Source organism: Symphalangus syndactylus, chromosome 3 (assembly GCF_028878055.3).
Source record: "Symphalangus syndactylus isolate Jambi chromosome 3, NHGRI_mSymSyn1-v2.1_pri, whole genome shotgun sequence".
NCBI classification, from domain to species: domain Eukaryota; kingdom Metazoa; phylum Chordata; class Mammalia; order Primates; family Hylobatidae; genus Symphalangus; species Symphalangus syndactylus.
This window is the reverse complement of record NC_072425.2, coordinates 88,958,797-88,980,238: the sequence shown is the minus strand read 5'-3', so window position 1 is coordinate 88,980,238 and position 21,442 is coordinate 88,958,797. Positions and strand designations below refer to the sequence as shown.

Here is a 21,442-nt window from a genome sequence, read left to right as displayed (position 1 = left end):
TAAGTTTAACAACCAATATATCAAACAACTAATAATCTAGAGCCCTGTTCTTTGGTGAAGGCCAATAGTCATCACACTCTCTAACTTTTATACTCCTTCCCTCACCAGCTTTTCTCCATACTACATAGTGCCTACATGTAGAAACAGGATTTCCCTCACTCTGGTAAGGGTTTGCAGTACTAAAGGTATAGGAAGGATTCACATATTTTTTATAAATATAGTGACACTGTGAATGTCTTTTAATGGCAACTCCCTTTTTAACCATGACACTCACTGCATTGTTAATTTGTGGTCAGATTGTTATCTGCATAATCTCAGTAGTTTGTTTTATGTATTGCGAAATGCTGCCCAATTGATATTTGTACCATTTAACTTTTATTCTTTTTCCTTCGAGACAAGGTCTCACTCTGTCACCCAGGCTGGAGTGCAGTGGTGTGTTCTTGGTTCACTGCAGCCTCGACCTCCCAGGCTCACTTGAGTCTCCCGAATGAGTGGGATCACAGGCACATGCCACCATGCCTGGCTAATTTTTGTATTTTTCGTAGAGATGGGGTTTCATCATGTTGCTTAGGCTGGACTCAAGCTCCTGGGCTCAAGCAATTTCACCCACCTCGGCCTCCCAAAGTTCTGGAATTACAGGCATAAGCCACCACACCCGGCCTAACTTTTATTCTTAAATTGTTTATTATCTTCTATTCTTTTTATTGTACCAGTTCTCACATTTACTCAAAACTATATGCTGCAAAAATCCATTGTGCTAACTTTTTACAACAGACTTTGAAAACTAAGATGTTATTTCCTTTAACATTTTTTCTAAAAGAGTAGCTTATTTTTCAGTGTTTTAAATTTTAACTTTAATTTACCTTCATGTCATTGTTCCCCCAAAAACATGTAGAACCATAAGGAAACCTGATACCAAAATAAAATCGTTAAAAAAAATCAAATCAGATAATTCCTAGAAACGCTGCATATTACTAAATGCCTTCGGTTAGTACCCTGGGTAGAATAAGGCTACCCTCTTATGCTCAGTTGGCTGGGAAAAAGGAAGAGAGGAAACCAGCCACCCATTACCCAGCCCTTCTGGGAACCAAGAACTGAGCTAAATTTCCACCATAGTACAGCAAGGATGCTGTAACTACCGCATTTTACAGATAAAGAAGTTCAATAACTTTCTTAAAGTTGTATGGAAACTCAGCATTTGAACCTGGATTCTTTGTGCTATCCTGAAGGGACAGAAAGGGTTCGTAACCATGGTGGTCCTAGGGTTTCAGAGATGGGAACAAAGGTGCCCTTTCTCCTCCCTTCAGAAGGGCAGTCCAAAGCAACCACTGCAACTGTGGATAATGGCACTGGTATACTCAGAGTGACACTTAGAAACATGTTACAGCTCACACCTAGGTTTTTAGGGAAGAAAAGTGAACATGAATCTTGTAATTTGTTGTACTTCCTTCAGATAGAATTAATTTTTTAGACTGGGTGTGGTGGCTCATACCTGTAATCTCAGCACTTTGGGAGGCCAAGGAGGGTGGATTACCTATGGTCAGGAGTTCGAGACCAGCCTGGCCAACATGGTGAAACCCTGTCTTTACTAATAATACAAAAATTAGCTGGGCATGGTGGCACATGCCTGTATTCCCAGCTACTTGGGAGGCTGAAGCAGGAGAATCACTTGAACCCGGGAGGTGGAGGTTGCAGTGAGCCAAGATCATGCCATTGCACTCCAGCCTGGGCAACAAGAGTGAGACTTCATCTCAAAAAAAAAAAAAAAAAAGGGAATTAATTTTCTTGAGCAAATAAGTGGAGCCCAGCACTCCCTCCAAATACATGGCCACATTGGCAGTGTGAAAATGGTGAAGCAAAAGTCTGAAAGAGTTCAGCTCTTCCAGTAACATGCAGTAAGCATAAAATATATACCCATATGTAAAACAGGCATAGGAAGAAAGTCGGCTTCACATAAGACACATTAATGTATTATTCATTTTAATTATCTCCCAGAATTATTTAGCAAATTGAATTGTGTCACACTTTGCTTTCTCAGGATTTCTTTCACTTTTACTACAAACTTTGTGGATTGACCATTCTGCCATGTCCTGCTCCCTCAAAATTTACATTCCCTGTCTTCTTTCCTTTCTTTCTCTCTCCGTTTCTTTCTCTTTCTTGCATGCTTTTCTTGTCTTTCTTTTCTTCCTTTCTCTCTTTCTTTCTTTTCCTCCCTCCCTTCCTTCCTCCTTCCCTCTCTCTCTCTCCCTCTCTCTCTCCTCCTTCCTTCCCTCTCTGCTTCCTTCCTTCCTTCCTTCCTTCCTTCCTTCCTTCCTTCCTTCCTTCCTTCTTTCCTTCCCCTCCCTCCCTCCCTCTCTCTCTCTCTCTTTCTTTCTTTCTTTTCTTTCTTCACAGGGTCTTGCTCTGTCGCCTAGGCTGAAATACAGTGGCAGGATCTCAGCTCACTGCAGCCTTGACCTCCTGGGCTCAAGTGTTCCTCCCACCTCACCCTCCCCAGGAGCTGCGACCATAGGTGCCTGCCACCTATGCCTGCCTAATTTTTTTTTTTTTTTTTTTTGCAAAGATGGAGTTTCACCATGTTGCCCAGGCTAGTCTCAAACTCCCGGCTTCAAGTGATCCACCTGCCTTGGCCTCCCAAAGACACTGCGTCCAGCCCCATGTCTTCATTCCTCTATCCCAACATCCATGCATTTAGTCACTCAACACACAGTTACTGAGCATTTCTTTGCAAACCACTGGGCTTTTATTTAGGAAAGATAGGACAAATAAAGTATAGTCCTACTTCTAGGAATATGAAGCCCAATAGTTAAGATGAACACAGATCAACACATACAAATAATTATAGTGCACAGAAGGTAAACAAACTTCTATCTGAGCCTAGAGGGGAGTAGAATCACTTCTGGCTGGGGGTTCAGAGGAGACCTTTGGAGAATTAAGAGGTGATCTGAGTATTGATCAAGTAGAATTTCAGTAGTCAAGGCTTTAAAAGGGCATTCTCTATAATGAGGCAATGGGCATAGCCTGAGCAAAAACATGGAGACAGAAACTATGGCAATGTTTTCATGGAACTGTAAGCCAATTGACAAAGAATAGAGTATATAAAGCTATGGTATTTGATAAGCATGTAAAGGTAAAAAGTGGGCACTTAAATCACAAAGAAAGAAATGTTTAACTTTGGTAGTTACTAAGGAGTCACTGAAGATTTTTAAATAGGGAACATGTTGGGAATTGGATATTGGAATTACTCATCTAGCAGCAATGTAAATGACGGTAGAGAGTGACAAAGACACAGGGAGCTTGAGAGATCAGTTTAGAGTTATTTTCAGGGATAGGTTTTGAAGGCCTACAATAACAATTGCAAAGTGAACTAAAACAAGAAAATTGATTTAAAAGATATTTTAAAAGTGGAATCAACAGGACTTGGCTCAAGATTGTTTCTGGAAAGTCAGCAAGGAAATGTACAATACACTGAGCAGCCTCATGGAATAAAACACGGAGCAGTGATGAGAGTCCAAAGGCTTCCCCCTACACACACACACACACACACACACACGCTCATACATATACACACACGCCACACACAAATTGTGTATGTTTGATGAAAATTCATTTGGTGGCAAAACGATGTGAGGATATAATATAGTCCTTTATATTTATCCCACTTAGAATAAATAATCAAATACTTCTGCACAAAATTCACATATTTGATTACCAGTTGCTTCCCCAGATCCTTCTGGGGGTGTTAAATAATATATTATCTATTAAATATAGATAATATATCGTATATGTAGAATACATAGAATTTTTTCGTATATGGTAATGACAGTGATATAACGCCTGGAACCTGGTTGGGCAGTAGGGGAGGGAGGTAGAAGGAAAAGTGTGAGATTTCTACCTTTTAGTTTTTATCCTATTGTGGCATATATGAATTCTCAAACATCTGAATAAATTTTCCACTCTTGGAAAGGTAGATTTAGCCTCAAGTTGTTTTAGTCTCCAGGAGGCTGCCAGCCCCTCCTCTTATTTAATTCTGAGTTTTGGGGGCCAGCCTAGAGGGAATTCCTTTTTTTTTTTTTACCACCCCCCAGGGGGGTAGTTGGGAGTGAGACTATAGGCCATAAATAATGGGACTGCATTGGACCAAAATAAATGGGAAAATCGTGGTTTGAAAAGAAAAAAAAAACAATTTTTTCTTCTAAGGTTGAAAAAAAATCAGAATTCTTAAATACATATAACTCCAAGGGTTTCGGTAAGGGAGTGTGGATCTGTGTAACAGCTCAAACCAGAAGGGTGCAGAACAAGGAGTCAATTTAGAACATGCTGAGTGTAATGTAATGCAGCTACCACATATCTCATAGAAATATCCCACAGGCATTTGGAAGTACAGGCCTGGGGCATAGGACAGAAGTGGAAGCAACACCGCCTTGACCTCAAGGATCCTCTGAGACACACATCAGGTGTGGTTCTCTCTTAATCTTCACAATATCACCCAGTGGCAGCTTTCAGTCAAGCCACATCCTTAAGTAGGACTTTGACCAGTGGAACCACCCTGAAAATCCAACCTAGTGCCTGCAGGGATTCTCCAGAATGCAGTTGCTTTAGGATTAGACTCTGGTGTTCCCTCTAGGATGCAACTGACTTTTAGCTCCAGGTTCATATTCAGAAGCCATTACCCCTTGAGTTTCTCATAAAAGAGGTGATTTCAGGGCACTCACCATCCCAGTGATTGCCAGAAAATGGATTCAGATTTTCGGCTAAAGAGAAACTCTGTGGTTCTTTGTTAAAAAAACAAATAAAACCATCCTGGCTAACATGGTGAAACCCCGTCTCTACTAAAAATACTAAAAATTAGCCAGGTGTGGTGGCGGGCACCTGTAGTCCCAGGTACTCGGGAGGCTGAGGCAGAATGGCGTGAACCCGGGAGGTGGAGCTTGCAGTGAGCCGAGATCACGTCACTGCACTCCAGCCTGGGCTACAGAGCAAGACTCCATAAAAAATAAATTAATTAATTAATAAGATTTTAAAAATTTTAAAACCTTCAGTTTAAATATATGCAAATGTTTTTAGGTGGCTATTGGGACAATGTGTATATCCAAATTTGTAATCTGTTCTGCTTAACAGTGGGCAAAACATCTGAATTTAGTTTTCATCCAATATGTTCTTTAAACTTATACTCTCCTACAATCCAGAGAAGGCCAAAAACTGCAAAGTGATTCCTAAAGTAGTTTTGTATGTTCTTCAGCTGCCCTAGAAGAATTCATGTACAATTTAAGCTAGGCTGGCAGAAAGGGCTACGAGCTCATTATCTTTCCCACCTCCCTTCCCAATTTTTAGTTTAAGATTGAATCCCCTCATTTAAATACGAACTTTGCAGTGTTTGAAAATGAATGGCAGACACAGTTTTATCTATGGTTCCAAATTTAACAAAATGCATTTTAGAAGGAAAGGGCCCAAGGCCTGCTAGTAGTCCCAGATAAATGACAGAGAAAACAGCTAAAGTCTGTGTTCTTTGTAGAGCATTTCACTTCAGAGAAGTTATTTTTACTAGGCTTTAGTAATTCAGACACCCGTCGTTTGCTACAAAGCATGCACCTATGCATGTTAAATTGAAAAGTAGGCTTTGAGATGACACAGACACATTTTGTTGTAAGGTTACACCACAGGTTCGTGACACCCACTCTGTCCAAAATGCACTTCCTGAAGGTAGTCAGATGTGGAGAGAAAGGCAATTCCATCAAGCTTCTCTAGGTTACCAACACAAAATGAACAACTAGGAATCACAAGCTGCATGTGAAATGCTGCTACAGGACTAATCTTTCCCTCTATACCCTTGGACCAGCTTTGTCAATGGAGCTGATCCATCTACACATTCTTGTCTAGGTACTAAGGGCTTATGTTTCTTACAAAAGTGCCAAGGGCCACTAGAAAGCAATGTGAAGCCTTGAAAGGAAGCAAAGTCAATAGGACAATCTAAAAAGCAGGCAAGAACCTGCTTAACCCAACTGTACTGACCAATTGTGATTCAGAGGACCATGATGGCTTCAAGATTTGTGTGAAATTTTATTTACCCTTCCATGAAGGGAAACACTGCAGAAATTGGGTTATTAGTAAGTAGGGGAACTATGAAAACACTGTGAAGTGCTAAATGTCACCATTACTACTTAGTGGCCTGAAAAGGTGAATAGACTGTTTCAAGATGCCAACCTGGCCGGGCGTGGTGGCTCACACCTATAATCCCAACACTTTGGGAGGCCGAGGCAGTTGGATCGTGAGGTCAGGAGTTCAAGACCAGCCTGGCCAACATGGTGAAACCCCATCTCTACTAAAAATACAAAAATTAGCCAGGCGTGGTGGTGGGCACCTGTAATCTCAGCTACTTGGGAGGCTGAGGCAGAGAATCGCTTGAACCCGGGAGGTGGAGGTTGCAATGAGCCGAGATTGTGCCGCTGCACTCTAGACTGGGTAACAGAGCGAGACTCTGTCTCAAAAAAAAAAAAAACAAAAAAAACAAAAAAACGCCAACCTAACTTATTTCCAGGAAGATGCATGTACCACTGAGACTCCTATCGCAGCATCTGTAAGGATGTGTCCATAGAGGCTTAGCAAGAGTCAGTGAAGAAATCTCATAATTTCCTTGTTTTTACTACGGCGAATCATTTTAACCTGAAAATAGTAGGTAGTATAACTTAATGGAAAAGGATTTATGTGTACTATGAACTTGTTTCTTGCCGATAATTTTTTTCTTATGCTTTAATTTGAAAAATTTCTTTGTGGAAGCATAATGGCAGAGGTCTGCTGTCTGATCAGATTGGATATGTAAATGAGATGGTAGTGTTTACTGCGACTTTAGCATTTATTTGCAACAAAGCCCAAGAATAGATTTCAACATTTGTTGGGACACAAATTTTCAAGAGTAGCAAAATTTGAAATATTTAGATGGATCTCGCCCACAGATGCCATGCTAATTTAAATAACCAACACTTGCTTTCTTAATTGCATGCTCCTGTAATAGAAATACAACACACAAGTTGGACTGAAAGGAACACAGCTTTCTGGAGGCCAGAAACAAAGACTAGCTATTGCAAGGGCTCTTCTCCAAAAACCCAAAATTGTATTGTTGGATGAGGCCACTTCAGCCCTTGATAATGACAGTGAGAAGGTAATATCATTTTCTTTCATCTCAGAATATAATACCAAATATAAGCATCCAATAACATGGAAGAAACCAAGGAAAGTTTGGAAAAACAAAGGCCTGGAAAGAATTGTAGTTCTAAGGTCACCAATTCCAATTAAGGCTTTGGACCTTTACAAAAAGGTCAGTAGGTGGTGGGGAGGTGGGAGACAGTTGAGACAGAGGGAATCTCATGTTCCGGAAAGGTTTTCTCATTCAAATTTGTCTCATTATCAAAAGTGGACCAATTTTCAAAATGTTTTTTCATTCAAGGAAAGAGACCAAGAAAAATAACTCTTCTATTTTATTATTATTCCAGTGATGCCAAACAAACTAATAAGGTAATTCATATGGGTAAAAGAGTAATCTACACTGCAGTGTCAGAGCCTGAGAGTTATTCTACCTTCTACAGACTCAGCCTAGTATGAGCAGGAAACAAGGAGGCAAAGGGACACATGAGAAAATACTTGCACAGCAAGCTTCTCCAGCTGTTTGATTTTGCTATGTCCTTATCCCCTAGGAGTTTCTTGCACATGTAGGCACTTATTTAGTAAATGAACGTTGGTTAAATGAATGATAATCATTAATATTTGTAGAGTATGCATTACATGCTATTATCTCAGTCTTCACAACAACATGACGAATGAGCTTCTTGGATTAGCATGACCATTTTACAGATTAGCACACTAAGGCTTAGAAAGATTAAGTAACTTCTCTAAATTCTAATGGAGGGTATCTGACCTAAGAGCCAAGGCAGTTAATCCACCCATGATTGCTACTTGCAGATGATTATTATCCTTGATTCTCAAAGCAACAATGTGTTATGAAAAATAAATGACAACTAACTTTTGGGATCAGACATATCTGGGCTGTAATCCTTACTTCATCAGTTACTAGCAGTATGACCTTGGTCTAACCTCAGTTCAGTTATCAGAAAAATAAAAATACTATCATTTTATGAGGTTATTGAAAGAATTTAAATGAGATATCCATCTTGGGAACATTTTATACATTCAACAAATATGGGTTTTCACCCTCCACTCCCACTTTCTCTATATAGCGTCAAAACCTCACTGTTGGCTGAAATACTATGTTAACAGGACAGTTCTACAGCTAAATCCTACCAAAAACAAAACAAAATCTATGAGAGAAAATTAGGTAAATAAATAAGACAATTCTACTTAGGTATACTACTTAGAAATACTACTTCCTGACTTTGAGTTTAGAACTACTCAAAGAAATAACAGTAGAAATTTGAGTAGTATTAGAACTACTCAAAGAAATTGTAGTAGAAATACTGCTATAATTCTACTTAGAAATACTACTTCCTGACTGTGAGTTTAGAACCACTAACATATAAACAACTATTTCATTTTTATTCATTCTCACAAGTGCTTTTCCACTGAAAGTGTTACATAATGTATCCGTAGTTAATCTTTCTTTTTTTGTTTTTTGAGACAGAGTTTCACTCTTGTCACCTAGGCTGGAGTGCAATGGCACGATCTCAGCTCACGGCAACCTCCACCTCCCAGGTTCAAGCGATTCTCCTGCCTCAGCCTCCCAAATAGCTGGGATTACAGGTGCCTGCCACCACGCCCGGCTGATTTTGTATTTTTAGTAGAGATGGGATTTCTCCATGTTGATCAGGCTTGTCTCAAACTCCTGACCTCAAGTGATCTGCCTGCCTTGGCCTCCCAAAGTGCTGAGATTACAGGCATGAGCCACCACGCCCGGCTGTAGTTAATCTTTCTAGATTTCTATTGAGTAGGGTGAATATTTTACAAGTAGGGCAATTCCTTTGGGGACAAGCAAATAAAGCAAAGAATGTTATTAGATTATCTTAATTGATTTGACTTAGGTAAGTTTACTAACATCTAACTCAAACTGGTGATCACAGGTCTTTCTCTCTTCCAGGTGGTTCAGCATGACCTTGATAAAGCCAGGACGGGAAGGACATGCCTAGTGGTCACTCACAGACTCTCTGCAATTCAGAACGCAGATTTGATAGTGGTTCTGCACAATGGAAAGATAAAGGAACAAGGAACTCATCAAGAGCTCCTGAGAAATCAAGACATATATTTTAAGTTAGTAAATGCACAGTCAGTGCAGTGATGTTGTTGAGGTAGCACATATTTTGATGTTCATGTAATGCAAAGAAGTACTTAGTAATTACTTGGCAAGCTTTGATCTCTTTTATTGCATATATCAATACCTAGAATCATGCTACTCAAGTACATACATGTTCTATTCACACACCATCTGACCTTCAGATTTTTAAAAGGAAGCAAAAATATGCTTATTTCATGTAAGTGAAATAATGCTTATATCCTTCACTTTATAAAAATATTCTAGCACATTTGCTTGTAAAGCAGTTTTCTACAAAATGAATTTATTTCCCATCAACTTCTGCTATAAAATCGGAAATATGTTTCCAAGGGGAATATTATCCAGTTAACCATGTTGAAGGTTTTAGCAAAGAGAGTGTAAGATAGAGTGGGGCCTGTAGCATTGCAGGGAGAGTGTCTTTAACTTGGAATTTTGTTTTGCAGCATATATTACAGTACTTTTGCTAGTCCCTTTTCTCCAGAACATAGGGACTTCTCTCAATAAGTATTCACTATTTCTCTAAATTTTATTCTATTTTCTTGTTGTGCAGGGAATAGAAAGGATTACGATGTAAAATTTCTGGGAGGATTAGGTAGCTATCTCCTACTTCACCAGTAAGTGAAGTGCCTCACATGAGCCATCCCAAAGATTCATTATTCCAAACTTTGGGTTTGGCAGTATAAGTCACAGGCCTGCCTCTATGAACTTACTTACTTAAAATTAGAGCTACTTTTGGGCCAGGTGTGGTGGCTCACGCCTGTAATCCCAGAACTTTGGGAGGCTGAGGAGGACGGATCACTTGAGGTCAGGAGTTCGAGACCAGCCTGGCCAACATGGTGAAACCCCATGTCTACTAAAAATACAAAAATTAGCCAATCTTGGTGGCAGGCACCTGTAATCCCAGTTACTTGGGAGGCTGAGGCAGGAGAATCATTTGAATCTAGGAGCCAGAGGTTGCAGTGAGCCGAGATCACACCACCGCATTCCAGCCTGGGCAACAGAGTGAGACTCCATCTCAAAAAATAATAAATAAGGCCGGGCGCGGTGGCTCAAGCCTGTAATCCCAGCACTTTGGGAGGCCGAGGCGGGCGGATCACGAGGTCAGGAGATCGAGACCATCCTGGCTAACACGGTGAAACCCCATCTCTACTGAAAAATACAAAAAAAATTAGCCGGGCGAGGTGGCGGGCGCCTGTAGTCCCAGCTACGCGGGAGGCTGAGGCAGGAGAATGGCGTGAACCCCAGGGGACGGAGACTGCAGTGAGCCGAGATCGCGCCACTGCACTCCAGCCTGGGTGAAAGAGCGAGACTCCTTCTCAAAAAAAAAAAAAAAATAATAATAATAATAATAATAATAATAATAAATAAGAGCTACTTTTATTGTGGGTGAAAATTTTTAAATGTCTTTCTCTATAATAAAATAATTTCCTTAAATTTTATATATACTTTATCATATATAATGTGTAAATAATTTTAAAGTTCTGTGTAAATAACAATATTGGTAAAATGAGTTACATTTTCAACTTACTGAAATATATAATGTCACCTGGTGATTTTATCTTTATTCTTCAGTGTATTTTCTTCCATTCACACATTTAGCTAGCCTCTCTAAAGTGTACTCTACCAATAATTGAAATCTTATTAAACAAAATTAAAACCATTTATATATCATGCTGCTTTCTTTAAAATGCAAAATAAAAATAAGATTGGGGACTTGAGAATCAGATGCATTGTTTAGATGCATTGGCACTGACTGCCATGTGGTTATTTTGCTATGCATGGATATAGAGCTCTTGGTAGCTTCTCTTCCCAGAGTAGGGTAGACAAGAGGAAAAGAAAAATATAGTATGGACATGCTCAGAACCTCAGAGCAGGAGCACCACAGGCTCCAATTCTGTAATCCCTCCTAGAGGGGCAAATACAGTATCTGAAATGCCTGCTTACCCTTTGAACCTATCGACATCTGTCCCATACCTACAGATATCAGTAAAACACATTCCTTTCTAATGTATAACCCTGCTAGTTTTTATTTCCATTTTATTTCCAATGAGTTTAAAGAATGCTTCACAGGCAGAATTCTCATCAATAAAGCCACTGCCTGCACTGGACCAAGCAACCATGCTGAGAATTGGGGTCCCAAAGAGTTTGTAAGGATTTGTAAGGTTATCAGCTAATGAAGGCAGAAAGTAGGTAGAGATCAACTACTTTTTAGGGGTTGCCACAGTTTAAAGATTTTTCTTTCTTTTTTTTTTTTTTTAGACGGAGTTTCGCTCCTGTTGCCCGGGCTGGAGTGCAGTGGTGCAATCTTGGCTCACCATAACTTCTGCCTCCCGGGTTCAAGCAATTCTCCTGCCTCAGCCTCCTGAGCAGCTGGGATTACAGGCATGCACCACCACGCCCGGCTAATTTTGTATTTTTAGTAGAGATGGGGTTTGTCCATGTTGGTCAGGCTGGTCTCCAACTCCCGACCTCAGGTGATCCGCACGCCTCAGCCTCCCAAAATGCTAGTATTATAGACATGAGCCACCACGCCAGGCCAACAATTTAAAGGTTTAAAATTGCTATACTGTTCTTAAAGTTGTGTTTAAAATATATCATTTTCAGTAAAACAATAGTTACCAGTTTTACAGGCATGACTTTTTATGACTTTTTAATTCTTGCACTTTTCTTTTCTTTCTTTTTTTTTTTTTTTTTTGAGACAGACTCTAGCTCTGTTGCCCAGGCTGGAATGCAGAGGTGCAATCTCAGTTCACTGCATCCTTGACGTCCCCGGCTCAAGAGATCCTCCTACCTCAGCCTCTCAAGTAGCTGGGGCTACAGGCCTGCACCACCACACCCGGCTAATTTTTGGTTTTGTTTTTTTAAACACAGGGTTTCACCATGTTGCCCAGGCTGGTCTGGAACTCCTGGGCTCAAGTGATCCACCCCAGTAGGCCCCAAACGTACTGGGATTACAGGTGTGAGCCACCTCGCCCTGTGTCCTACACTTTCCTTTTCTTTTCTTTTTTTTTTGGAGGTGGGGGAGATGGAGTCTCACTCTGTCGCACAGGCTGGAGTGCAGTGGCGCGATCTCAGCTCACTGCAACCTCAGCCTCCCGGTTCAAGTGATTCTCCTGCCTCAACCTCCCAAGTAGCTGGAATTACAGGTGTGTACCACCACACCTGGCCAATTTTTGTATTTTTAGTAGAGATGGGGTTTCACTATGTTGGTCAGGCTGGTTTCGAACTCCTGACCTCGTGATCCACCCACCTCAGCCTCCCAAAGTGCTGGAATTACAGGCGTGAGCCACTGCGCCTGGCCCCTACACTTTTCTTAATGCAAGGTATTCTGTAGCCAAAAAAGAAGCTGAATTAGGCCAGGTGTGGTGGCTCACTCCTGTAATCCCATCACTTTGGGAAGCCGAGGCAGGCGGATCACTTGAGGCCACGAGTTTGATATCAGACTGGCCAACATGGTGAAATCCTGTCTCTACTAAACATACAAAAATTAGTGGGGTGTGGTGATGCATGCCTGTAGTCCCAGCTACTCAGGAAGCTGAAGCAGGAGAATCATTTGAACCTGGGAACTGGAGGTTGCAGTGAGCAGAGATGGTGCAATGCACTCCAGCCTGGGTGACAGAGGGAGATTCTATCACCCCTACTTTCCACTCCCATTCCCAGCCCAAAAAAGAAGCTAAATTAGGAATTGATATTTTTATCTAAACTAATAAATAAAATGGTACTTCAGCAGATGTATTTATTTTTATAATTTTAACTTTCATTTTAGATTCACAGGTACATGTGGAGTTCCTTTTACATGGGTATATTGCATGATGCTGAGGTTTGGGATACAATTGATCCCATCACCCAGGTAGTGAGCACAGTACTCAACAGATAGTTTTTCAACCCTTGGCCCCCTGGCTCCCCACTCTAGTAGTCCCTGGTGTCTATTGTTGCCATCTGTATGTCCATACTTCAGCAGATTTAAATGTAAGTTTTACATGTTAAATCACTCATTAAATATTTTATAAATTAATTATTAAATAATACCATGCTTAGGTGTATAGCTTACAACTTGGTATTTACTAAAGGGCTTTAAGCAATGAATGCCAGATTATTCTGACACCAAATCAGTGAATTTAAGACATGTTGTCTTCTTATAGTGCCTTGGATATAGTAGATACTCAATAAATACTAGGTGATTCAGTTTGAAAAGTCAAAAATCATAGCAGGTATGCATTACTGATACTAAGATAAGCACACACTTACTGAAAAGATGACCTGGTGGGCTTCAGTTGTTTTGCATCAACAATCATGTATTAGAATCTCCCCGTCATGGGTATTATCAGTCATTGGTGACATACTCGATAGTTTACTTCTAGGCTAGGCTTAAGTCCATAAAAACTTTTTCTTTCCATTCGGATGGCAATTTTAATTTTAGTTAAATAAATTTTTAATTTTATTTTATTTTAGCCTTTTATCATAGTTTATGAGTTGGTTTAATTTATTTAATTTTGAAATAATTTGGTATTTGAGCATACATTGCCTGATTTATTTTAGAACATTGTGAGTCTAATTTCCCACAAGGCTTTTGTCTAGATTAAGGCATATTCCATAGTTTCAAGGACTTCTGGTCTAAGGCAAACACTGATTTCTGCCAGTCATGACTCATAGTCTACTCCTTACTTGGATTGACCTCAATCCAAACTGTCTGAGCATCCTTGCCCTTTGCTTCTCCTCTACCTCTGGGCTTGGATATAGTTATAAAACAAGAGACTAGAAGAAAGAATGAAACACCAGTTTAAAACAACATAACAAGGCCGGACGTGGTGGCTCACGCCTGTAATCCCAGCACTTTGGGAGGCCAAGGTGGGCGGATCACCCGAGGTCAGGAGTTCAAGACCAGCCTGACCAACATGGTGAAACCCTGTCTCTACTAAAAATACAAAAATCACCCAGGCATGATGGTGCATGCCTGTAATCCCAGCTACTTGGGAGGCTGAGGCAGGAGAATCACTTGAACCCGAGAGGCGGAGGGTGCAGTGAGCCGAGATTGCACCATTGCACTCCAGCCTGGGCATCGCAGGAAGACTCTACTGCAAAAAAAAAAAGAAAGAAAAAGAAAAAACACCTGGCCTAGAAAATCCTAAATACAATGAAGGCAGCTGTCCAGAGAGATCAAGATCCATCAGAGTCATCTGTAAATGTTAGTGTGTTATAGCAGGGGTCCCCAATCCCCAGACCACGGACCAGTACTAATCCGTGGCCTGTTAGGAACTGGGCTGCATAGCAGGAGGTGAGCAGTGACTAGGCAAGTGAAGCACAGTAGGAAGTGAGCAGTGGGTAAGCAAGTGAAGCTTCATCTGTATTTACAGCTGCAGCCGTTCTCCATGGCTAGCATTACTGCCTAAGCTCTGCCTCCTGTCAGATCAGCGGTGGCATTAGATTCTCAGAATAGCATGAACCCAATTGTGAACTGCACATGCGAGAGATCTGGGTTGCATGCTTTTTATGAGAATCTAATGCCTGATGATCTGTCACTGTCTCCCATCATCCCCAGATGGGACCATCTAGTTGCAGGAAAACAAGCTCAGGTCTCCCACTGATCCTACATTATGGTGATTTGTATAATTATTTTATTATATGCTACAATGCAATCATAATAGAAATAAAGTACTCAATAAATGTAAAAATGCACTTGAATCATCCCCAAACCACTGCCCCACTTCCCCGGTCCGTGGAAAAACTGTCTTCCAGGAAACTGGTCCCCGGTGCCAAAAAGGTTAGGGACTGCTGTTACAGTAGCTCTCAGCCATCAAATCTTATCTGTTAAACTGCCCTTCCTTTGTAAGAGGGAGGGCTGCTCAGTGAGTCTTAAAATAATTGAAACACCAGTGAGGATACCAGTGGAATAAAAACAATTGAACAAGGATAAGGTATGACACAGATGTCACTGAAAAGAAACAAAACAACATTACACCTGTTGTAAAACTAACCCAGCCAACTTATTTTATATATTACCACTCCTTAAAACAAGTTATGGTATGTTCTCATGTTAAATCAACTTAGGTCATAGCTAATAAACTGATTTGCAGCCTACTCAATGTGGCAGTTTCATAGCATGCAGAGTATATCATAGCGTTCCATATGACCTACTCTATGAAGATATTTCCTAGGTTATTGTCAACTTATGTATTCATTGCTTTGGTTCTGAGCTCTTATTCCAAGAGGGTTTGTGAAGTGGAATTATAAATTGATTGGAAATAGTCCAGAGAGGAAACAGGGAAGATTGGAAATGGAGGAATGAGGGTAGAGGGTTTGGGGTATACAGTAGCTTTCAAGCCTTTATTTATTTCTCTGCCAGTTGTAATAATTACCACAAATTTTAAAGCACATTTAAAAACAATAATTACAAAAAATGCATGGATCAACCAAATATCTATAAATAGTACCTCAAGTCTATAAATAGTACCTCAACTTGCCCCCTTTTAGCAAAACCACACTGATGAAGCCCGTATTACCTTCCTAATGCTGCTGTAACAAATTATCACAAACATAATGATGAAAGAATACAAATTTATTATCTTACAGCTCTGGAAGTCAAAAGTTTAAAATCAGTCTCTTTGGGCTAAAATCAAAGGTGTCATTCCTTCTACAGTCTCTAGAGAAGGATCTGTTCCTTCTTCTTTTTCCCAGTTCCAGAAGCTTTTAGACAGCCTGCATTCCTTGGACCTCTGCTTCCTTCATCAAACCTCCATCTCTCTCTGCCTCTGCCCTCCTCTTACTCTTATAAGGACCCTTATGATCACACTGGGCCCTCATGGATAATCCAATATAATTTTCCCATCTCAAGATTCTTAAACTTAAAAAAAAAAAAAAAAAGATTATTAAACTTAATCACATCTGCAAGTCCCTTTTGCCATGTAACGTCACATGTTCACAGGTTCCAGGAAAGAGGATGCAGACATTTGCAGAAGGCTATTACTTAGCCTTCCACAAAGCCTACCTATTTGAATTTTTATTCCATGGAGAAGGCAAGCCAAATTTTTCACAGCTTTGCGTTGAGTAAAAACTCAATCCAACGTCATCATTATACACAGAAAGAGCAAAAACTCACATATCTGGCCTTCAAGTCATGTGCTTTTTCCATTGCAACATGCTACTTCTACACTGATGCTGGGCCAGGACTTGGAAAGTGTTTGTCTTTCTCTCTTGTGCTACCAAATTCCTCTATTGCTGCTATTTCCTTTTGTCCTAGACTAGATTTATTTACTAAAGGCTTATAGTAAATTCTACTTTTCTTTTCTTTTTTTTTTTTTTTTTTTTTGAGATGGGCTTTTGGTCTGTCAGCCAAGCTGGAGTGCAGTGGCGTGATCTTGGCTCCCTGCAACCTCCACCTCTTGGGTTCAAGCAATTCTCCTGTCTCAGCCTCCTGAGAAGCTAGGATTACAGGTGCCCACCACCACACCCAGCTAATTTTTATATTTTTAGTAGAGATGGGGTTTCTGCACATTGGCCAGGCTGGTCTTGAACCCCTGACCTCAGGTGATTACCCGCCTCAGCCTCCCAAAGTGCTGGGATTATAGGAATGAGCCCCTATGCCTGGCACTAAATTCTACTGTCTTAGCATCATTATTCTTTCTACTAAATAATTTTATCTGCCAGCAAGTTAAAATGGCATCGTTAATACTGTAAGTATATGAGCTTTCACAAACTATTGAGCCAGTACACTTCTGAATTTTCCTAAAACTATTTCAGACTACTGCTTCTAATGATGGCCGATTTTTTTAAATGAAATGTTTCATATGGAATGTCACTTTCAGTACATCATCTCATTTAGTCCTCACATTGACTCTATAAAGGCAGATATTATTGATACTATTTTTAAAGAAAACTAAAGCTTAAGGAAATTAAGTAACTTGCTGAGAGTTAGAATCTGATTCAGAACCTTTTCTTTCTAACACGAGAGCCTAGAGTCTTGATTGTAGCACCAAGGTCTTCTGTCCACAATTTATTCAGGCAAGATAGCTGATGCAGTCATGGCTCACAGAATGCACTGGGTCAATGTGGGGATCAAACCAAAATTTTGGCCGCAGCTGCATGGTCTAATTAACCAGGCACACCCAGAAAATACTCTGTATCCACATCCCTAAAACAAGATTGAACTCAGCTCAAGGTAGGAGATCTGTTTTTCCTTTAGTGTTTACTTATATATATAAGTCTTGGGGATTCAGATACTTTTTGTACAGAGAAAATTGCAGAAATATGAGAATTTCAAGCCAAGAAAAATGGAGAAAGCAGCACACTTCTTAGAAAAAAGCACAGTACTTTGACTATGTCTGTGGAAATATTCTGAAAAGCATCGCCAATGAAATTGAGCTTGCTGGGCACATTTTCTTAGTGACTTATACTTAATTATCAAGGTTCAGTTTAATTCTACTAAATGTTTTTCTTTTTAAACTGTGTGAGTATCTGCTTAAAGAAGATGTTAGTTTACTGAGATTTCAGAAAAGCCAAAGTTAGACAAACAATTGGGTGATTAAAACTGTAAATACATGCATTGACTGCTGCACTGTTAGACTTAGGGAAAGTCTAATAAGCCAGTCTGTGTATTTTATATTTATAATGATGGAATTCCATTATTTATGAGCCAGGTAAAATTTGCTACTGAATGGGGGTATTTCATCTAATCAACTTTACTACATCACAGCAAAACAATACATGGCTGAAATATTTTCTACCCAGTTGAAAGTCAAGAAGAGATTTTAGGAAAATGGTTGAAACTGTTAAATTACCAGAATGTTCTGGACAAATGAGGCAAAAAGAAGGATGGAAGACAGGAAGACAGGCAGGCAGGAAGGAAGGAAGGGAGACAGACTGAATATCTGAATACACTCAAACAATTTTTAAAAATGTAATACACACTAGTAATCAGCTTAGGACTGGAAGTATAAAATACTCCACTTTTCCGAGGTTAAAAGTGATACACATTTAAATTTATTTATTTATGTTTTGAGATGGAGTTTCACTCTTGTTGCCCAGGCTGGAGTGCAATGGTGTGATCTCGGCTCACTGCAACCTCCGCCTCCCAGGTTCAAGCGATTCTCCTGTCTCAGCCTCCCAAGTAGCTGGGATTACAGGTGCATGCCACCACGCCCGGCTAATTTTTGCATTTTTAGTAGAGATGGGGTTTCATCATATTGGTCAGGCTGGTCTTGAACTCCTGACCTCAGGTGATCTGCCTGCCTTGGCCTCCCAAAGTGCTGGGATTACAGGCGTGAGCCACCACACCTGGCCTACACATGTAAATTTAAATTCCTAGTCCTACAGCCCCAGTTCAGGCAGAATTACACCTAGTCCACATTAGTTTCATAGATTCCTTTAATTTCTAATTTCCTAGAGCTATGTCCCCCTGAGAAGAGACGGGTTAGTGAGTAACAAATTAGCCAAACAAAAAGGGAAGGGCAGGGAGCCTGGCTCTCATAAGAGCCAAAGGAAAAGAGGAGAAGTGGAAGGTGGTCATCAAGAATCAGAGCATGGTCAACATGGTTCCCAAACATGCCAAAGAAGAAACCTCCAAAGTAACAAAGATAAATGTGTTCAATTAATAACTCTGGGAAATCCATGTGGACACTGAGAAATGCAGACAGAATTGTCAAATGGAATGTTTCTATCACTTAGTAGTAGTAACAATAAGATAATGTGAAATGCCAGGCGAGGTGGCTCACGCCTGTAATTCCAGCACTTTGGGAGGCCAAGGTGGGCTGATCACTTGAGGTCAGGAGTTCAAGACCAGTCTGGTCAACATAGTGAAACTCCATCTCTACTAAAAATACAAAAATTAGCTGGGCATGGTGGTGGACGCCTGTAGTCCTAGGTACTTGGGAGGCTGAGGCAAGGGAATCACTTGAACCCGGGAGGCAGAGGTTGCAGTGAGCTGAGATCACACCACTGCACTGGGTCACAGAGCGAGACTCCATCTCAAAATAATAATAATAATAATAATAATAATAGAAGAAAAAGAAGAAGAAGAAGAAGAAGAAGAAGAAGAAGAAGAAGAAGAAGAAGAAGAAGAAGAAGAAGAAGAAGAAGAAGAGGAGGAAGAAGAAATAAGCTAGAACTATTAAAATAAATTCATATTTATTGAACACACATATATCAGGCTTAATAAGTGGTTAAGCCTTATAGGCATTAACTTACTGACAAGAAGATACACTCTATTGTTATTCAAATTTTACCAAATGGGGAAACTCCGAGTCACCAGGTAGTTAAGGAACCTTACCAAGGTCAAATAGCAAGGAAGTGACATAATGAGGATTCAATGCAGAAAAATCTGACTCCACAGGCCACACTGAGCTGACTCCATAGGCCACACTGAGCTAATTCATTGTCTCTAAGATGGAATTGGAAACAGTAAGGTATTTTTGAGTTGTACATATAGAAGTAACTTGCTGTTTGCCTCCTCCTTACATTGCAAAAATACAAAGGTACACAGTTCTTCTTTGGTTATTTTAACGCGAAATTAGATTTTTTCTGCCCACCCACATTCTGAAAAAAAAATCTTGTACATAACCCAATTACAGCTTGGAAGCCTTAGAAATACAGCTGCTCCAGCAATTACACATTTTCCCTGTGATTCTTCATTTTTCTCTACCTTCCAAAAAACATACTCCCAAGTGTATGGGGAGATTAGACCCTGGCTTCTACACAGATTGTCTCTCACTGTTGAATCATCCCTGCTATCTTTATTTTCAGGGTGTTTATCGAAATTCTTTTGTTCCATTTGCAACCCCCTTGCTGATGTATCATTCCTCTCTTAAGATTTAAAAAAATCTTGATAGCTATATCGTGCTAAAACCAAGACAGACTTACAAATATTGAAACTGAAAAAAAAAAAAGTAGTAACACATGCATTGGGTGAAGTGTTGGCTAAGGTGGAGTCACCAAAAGTGGTTTGGAGCCGTGCACAGCAGTGAGCACCTATAGTCCCAGCTACTCAGGAGGCTTAGGCAAGAGGATTGCTTGAGCACAGGAGTTCAAGGCCAACCTGGGCAACATAGTGAGACTCCATCTCAAAAAGAAAAAAAAAAAGTGGTTGCAGTTTGCTTACATATAGTGAGGCTCCTAATCATATGAATGACTTTCTAAATATTGTAAAATAAATACAGCTTAGGACTGGAAGTATAAAATACTCCATTTTCAAATCCTCAGAAAACCTTAAAAAAAAAGGGATACACATTTAAATTTATTTTATTTATTATTTTATTTATTATTTATTTATTTTTTTGAGATGGAGTTTTGCTCTTGTCATTTACAAGTAATGACATTGTTTTAAAATTGTGATGTTTTGTGATGGGCTATAAAATTTTATATATTTTCATATATTACCAGAAGTTCTTATGACATTAGCCTAGACAAAATAAAACCATTTGGAGAGACCACTAATAAATTATATCAGAAACCCAGCATAAACAAACCAGCAAGAGCAGTGCAAATATTGCGAAATTTTGATCATGCACTTCTGAAATAGAAAGACAATACACCATGGTTTTTCTCTTATATCTATTGTATTTCAGGTTGCTCCTTCAATGAAAATTGGAACCTTTGCAGAAAATCCAGTCTATCAGACAAGAGTTAACCTTTTTCCATATTATTTTTTTATGTAGATTATAGAGCCAAAGATAAAAAACAGTTAGATGTATTCAAGTAAATTATTCTGAAATGCCTAACATCTTAGTAGAGCATATAAACTAAGGACACAACAGCTCACATCTAGCTCTGAGTCTGGGGTCCACTGAGTGGCATCAAAGAGGTACAGTGATGAGCAAACTTTTAAGAGAATGTCCATAGCTGGTGTCAGAATATCAAAAGAGTTTGTTAATCCAAAAAAGGATGAGAAGCCCTGTTCTAGACAAAACAAAACCCTGTCTACAAAATCAGTCACTTTATATACAGAATTTATGAGTAGGAGTTTTAAACTGGAGTATGGATGGAACAATTAATGAAGTTCAATAAATGCTAACTTATTTTCTGTCTTGTAATATACAATAGTTTTAAAAAGACATAGGAGGTGGGGCACAGTGGCTCACATCTATAATCCCAGCATTTTGGGAGGCCCAGGCAGGAGGATCACTTGAGCCTGGGAGTTGAGACCAGCCTGGGCAACATAGTGAGACCTCATCTCTA

General features: G+C 39.9%; 1 protein-coding gene across 1 annotated transcript in view; it reads left to right on the top strand.

The window, feature by feature from the left end:
• Positions 1-9,324, top strand: part of ABCB5 (ATP binding cassette subfamily B member 5) — a 145,940-nt gene extending 136,616 nt beyond the window's left edge. Inside the window, 2 exon segments of the mRNA XM_055272486.2 lie at positions 7,013-7,159; positions 9,086-9,324. Coding sequence (XP_055128461.1) covers positions 7,013-7,159; positions 9,086-9,283 — 345 coding nt within the window. The 3' untranslated portion in view covers positions 9,284-9,324.
• Positions 9,325-21,442: the final 12,118 nt, after the last annotated feature.